General features: G+C 35.8%; 1 protein-coding gene across 1 annotated transcript in view; it reads left to right on the top strand.

Annotated features, from left to right (window-relative positions):
• Positions 1–5295, top strand: part of ANGPTL5 (angiopoietin-like 5) — a 28100-nt gene that overhangs the window by 18335 nt on the left and 4470 nt on the right. Inside the window, exon 8 of the mRNA XM_011984384.1 lies at positions 2767–2952. Within this exon, the coding sequence (XP_011839774.1) occupies positions 2767–2952 (186 nt within the window). The remainder of the gene's footprint in view (positions 1–2766; positions 2953–5295) is intronic.

The following is a 5295-nucleotide window of genomic DNA, read 5'->3' as shown; positions in this document are numbered from 1 at the left end:
GAGCCTGTATAGCCAAGACAATCCTAAGCAAAAAGAACAAAGCTGGAGACATCATGCTACCTGACTTCAAACTATACTACAAGGCTACAGTAACCAAAGCAGCTTGGTACTGGAACCAAAACAGATATATAGACCAATGGAATAGAACAGAGGCCTCAGAAATAACACCACAAATCTACAACCATCTGGTCTTTGACAAAACTTACAAAAACAAGAAATGGGGAAAGGATTCCCTATTTAATAAATGGTGCTGGGAAAACTGGCTACCCATATGCAGAAAACTGAAACTGGACCCCTTCCTTTTACCTTATGCAAAAATTAATTCAAGATGCATTAAAGATTTAAATGTAAGACTTAAAATCATAAAAACCCTAGAAGAAAACCCAGGCAATACCATTCATGACATAGGCATGGGCAAAGACTTCATGACTGAAACACCAAAAGCAATTTCAACAAAAGCCAAAATTGACAAATAGGATCTAATTAAACTAAAGAGCTCCTGGACAGCAAAAGAAATTATCATCAAAGTAAATAGGCAACCTACAGAATGGGAGAAAATTTTTGCAATCTAAGCTTCTGGCAAAGGGCTAATATCCAGAATCTACAAATAACTTAAACAAATTTACAAAGGAAAAACAAATAACCCCGTCAAAAAGTGGGCAAAGAATATGAACAGACACTTTTCAAAAGACAACATTTAAACGGCCAACCACATACGAAAAAAAGCTTGTCATCACTGGTCATTAGAGAAATGCAAATCAAAAACACAATCAGATACCATCTCATGCCAGTTAGAATGGTGATAAGTAAAAAGTCAGGAAACAACAGATGCTGGAGAGGATATGGAGAAATAGGAATGCTTTTACACTGTTGATGGTAGTGTAAATTAGTTCAACCATTGTTGAAGACAGTGTGGGGATTCCTCAAGGATCTAGAACTAGAAATACCATTTGACCTAGCAATCCCATTACTGGGTATATACCCAAAGAATTATAAATCTACTGTAAAGACACATGCACACGTATGTGTATTGCAGCACCATTCACAACAGCAAAGGCTTGGCACCAACCCAAATGCCCTTCAATGATAAAATGGATAAGGAAAATGTGGCACATATACACCATGGAATACTATACAGCCATAAAAAGAATGAATTCATGTCCTTTGCAGGGACATGGGTGAAGCTGGAAACCATCATTCTCAGCAAACTAACACAGGAACAGAAAACACAACACATGTTCTCACTCATAAGTGGGAGTTGAACAATGAGAACACATGGACACAGGGAGGGGAACATCACACACCGGGGCCTGTTGGGGGGTAGGGGGCTAGAGGAGGGATAGCATTGTGAGAAATACCTAATGTAGATAATGAGTTCAGGGGTGCAACAAATCACCATAACACAAGTATATCTATGTAACAAACCTGCACATTCTGCACATGTATCCCAGAACTTAAGTATAATAAAAAATAAATACAAGAATTAGCTGGGGGTGGTGGTGCACACCTCTGTAATCCCAGCTACTTGGGAGGCTGAGGCATGAGAATCTGTTGAACTGGGGGGAGGCGGAAGTTGCAGTGAGCCCAGATTGCACTACTGCACCCTAGCCTAGGTGACAAAGTGAGACTCTCTCAAAAAAAAAAAAAAAAAAGGAAACAAAAATTAATTAATTAATTAATTTGGGATTACAGAAAATGCATTTTTAAGTCTTAAATTTGAGGGTGGGCTACTGGGAAAAGATGGCAGGGGCACTTAAACTGAAGTGTTATACACTGTGTGAGACTCAGTGGACCCCTATGGAGCTATCTTATTGGGCCCAATTTCTCTCCTTACTTTTCATTTGTAAATGTGTTGCTAAAATGTCCATGCCCGTGAGCTCTGAAGAAAGACTTTATATCTTAGCTATAATTTTAAGAGTTTGAATGCTGTCACATCATCCTCCGGCTCTGAAGTTTGTTTTGACTGGACCCTTATTTTCTTTAATAATTTTATGATTCAAGTAGAGGCATATATCTCAGAGTAGAGGTATCCACATTTGGGCTATGCCACGTGGGTAGGGAGAGGTAGAAAGCCATTGGCTAGGATATGTATGCAAGAAGTATGCAGTCTGAGCTGGGGAGTTTATATTTCATCCTGAATCTAGAATCGTCTTGGAAATATTGATCCTAAACCCGGGGATATTCCAATGTTATTACATGATGTTCAAGGCATAGGAAATTAACTAGATGCATTGTAACAAAGAAGTGTCTGTTAAAGTATTACAAGGCAGCAAAAAATAATTTCGACTGAGCGTTTTTAGGAAATGTTTCTTTAGGAGCTGCTGATTTGGAGGTTAAACCTTCTACATTTACTGGTTAATAACATTTTGTTACCTGCCATAATATTTCAATTGGTTTTATGTTGAAATGCCTTAAGGTAAAAGTTGACTTTTTATTTTAGTCTTTAAATGAAGACTAAGTTAATTTTGGGAGATAAAATTTGGGGAGATCATTATTGTTTCCTCTCCCCAAATTTTACTTAATTTGAGAGATAGAAAAAGGGTCTGATTTTCTCAAGTCTGGTGAAGTAGAAGTAGGCATTTTGTTTGTTTTATAAAGTAGGTAAGCACTGATAATTTGAGCTAGGCCATTCAGTGCCTGTAATACTTATGTGAGCCATCTCAGAATTTTTGAAATGCTAAAGAAGACCAAACATTCAAGAATAAAGCATTATTCTAATTTGTATTAAAATATATTAAAACAAAGCATTTTTTTTTTTTTACACAGGAGAATTTTGGCTAGGACTAAAAAAGATTTTTTATATAGTAAATCAGAAAAATACCAGTTTTATGCTGTATGTGTCTTTGGAATCTGAAGATGACACACTTGCTTATGCATCATATGATAATTTTTGGCTAGAGGATGAAACAAGATTTTTTAAAATGCACTTAGGACGGTATTCAGGAAATGCTGGTAAGTTTTTTTTTATTCCTAAAATTATCCAAATCTAAATTATAACTGACTCATTATTAAGCAAAGATAAAAATAATGCATTTGTCTTACACCTAACTGATAACAGAATAGATTAGGAATAAGAAAGCTGGCCAAGTCTTGAGTTTTGAAACTTGGTTATGATCATTGTACCACCTTATGATCATTGTACCACCTCATGCTTCTGAAGTGCTTTATAGTCTCTAAAACAATTTGCCTTATGTAATTTCAGTTAATTCTTTGGATAGAGGGCCTGTGGAGAAGGCTGTGAAGGTATTTTCATTTTCATGTTCAGAGAGGCTGACATTTAGAAGTGACAGACTGTTAAAGACGATCTCTAGTCTTCTCACTTTACAGGTGAAAAAACCTGAGTGATAAAGTGACTTGCCCAAGATTCCCAGATCATGTCACCTGAGCCAAGGCAAGAATCCAGGCTGACAGAAAAACTAGTTTAGTGTTCTTTTCATTATACTTTGATGCATCTGCTCATTTCCAAATAAATTTAATTTGTTAGAACTTCAAAATACTTGATGTTAAACTTGCATTTTAATGCTGACAATTTAAAGGCATTTGAATTAAAAAGTACTAAATTCAACTCCCTTGTTGCTGTTTGTGGTGCTTGTTCATTATGTATATTTAGTGTTAGAAATCAAAAAATAAATGATATATGTCCCCAGCTCTTTAACTGATCCCAGTATAAAGGAGAAGATAAGTAACCCTGGAAATGTAGAATACTGATAGGACTTTTGGAGTCAGAAAGAGGGTGAGAATTATTCCAGTTGATTGCACCCAAAAAATATTCATGGAAAAGCAATTTTCAACGAGCTTTTAATGTTAGATTCAACCTGGGAAGCTTTTTAAAAGTACATATTCCTGTAGAATCTGATTCAGTTATTTTAAGCCAGATGGATATGTTGGCGTACTTGCCGTTGAGAACCACTGATCTAGTCTTGGAAGAATGGATAGGCTTTTGGCAAATGAAGGCTGATAAGCAGAGCAGTTTGAGTTAAGGCATAGAGGGAGGAAAATTATAGGACACAGAGAGTTGTCTGACATGGTTGGAATCTATGATACCTGAGGGGTTTACACTGGGATGTTAGGTGAAAGTCCGACATTCAAATCATGATCTATAGGGAAAAGTTTAAAAAGTTACAATATATGATTTTCAATGCTTCCTCTCTAAAAGTGTAAAGAACTATCTAAAGATGGAATATATTACATTAGGAAAAGTTTATGTGGGGGTTCTCTGAAAGATGACTAGGATCTAATTAAAGGATAACATTGATAATGACAAAAGTATTTTCCTTACAAAACTCTCAAACTTTGCCATAATGTACTCTACATTTTCCCAACAAGGTTGTTAAGTAACTTTCAACTGTCAATCACATAATGGAATCAGAAGAATAAAAGAAAAAGGTGTCAGCAGGATGTAATGATAGAAATACAGATACAACCAGTGGGTTAAATGTAATCAGGTGTGTGGTAGAGGCAGATAACAAATTTGGCTTTGAGCTTGGAGCAAAAACAGAAATATGAATTTGAATATTTGAGCAGTAGACTTGTTCCTTGAGAATCACAACTATTCCTGATTATAAGACTTGAGATAAATTTATCTAGATTCTTACAGAAAACAAAAGCGTTATGTTCTCCAACCATACTCTCGCAGAAAACATGATGGGTATATTTTAATAGGCTATTTTTAAGGAAATATACTTATGCATATATATTTTAGATGAATTAAATAAAATCTATTGAGCTTATGTGCTGTATGGTCCTTCTGGTGGTCGGACTTTATCTAGGGAGAGTATCCGTGGAATGATCACATTGTTTAGGCAATGCTCCATGGGTGTTGTCTCTCACTGGATTTGGAAAGGCATTACACTGTGTGGGTGTTGAAGATTATATCGTCTCTGAAAATACCCACAATATGTGTGTTTTGTTCCCCATGAAGTGCAGAGTCAGAGACTTTAATAATCAGCAGAATCACCAGCACTGCTAATGAAGTTCTCCAGGCTCTTTCAAAAGATTTATCTCAAGAGATGCCAAACATTCAGAAATAACGAAACAAACATAGAGCTTGGTTTCTCCACAGATTTTATATGACTTCTTTTTTAATTAGTGTTTCAAACATTAACCAAAGTTTACATATAGGTGAAATGTAGGTATTATGGGTTTACTTAGAATCTTTAACTTTATGGAATTTTATGAAACAAAATATAACTCCTGCTTCTACCACTGAGTTAACTGGGTCATCTTGGACAGGATACTTAATCATTGAAGGGATATTGTAAATACGAGAGATGCCATACACACAATGTTCAGGCC

The sequence above is a fragment of the Mandrillus leucophaeus genome, unplaced genomic scaffold, assembly GCF_000951045.1.
Source record: "Mandrillus leucophaeus isolate KB7577 unplaced genomic scaffold, Mleu.le_1.0 Scaffold267, whole genome shotgun sequence".
Classification (NCBI taxonomy): domain Eukaryota; kingdom Metazoa; phylum Chordata; class Mammalia; order Primates; family Cercopithecidae; genus Mandrillus; species Mandrillus leucophaeus.
This window is presented reverse-complemented; position numbering and strand designations above follow the sequence as displayed.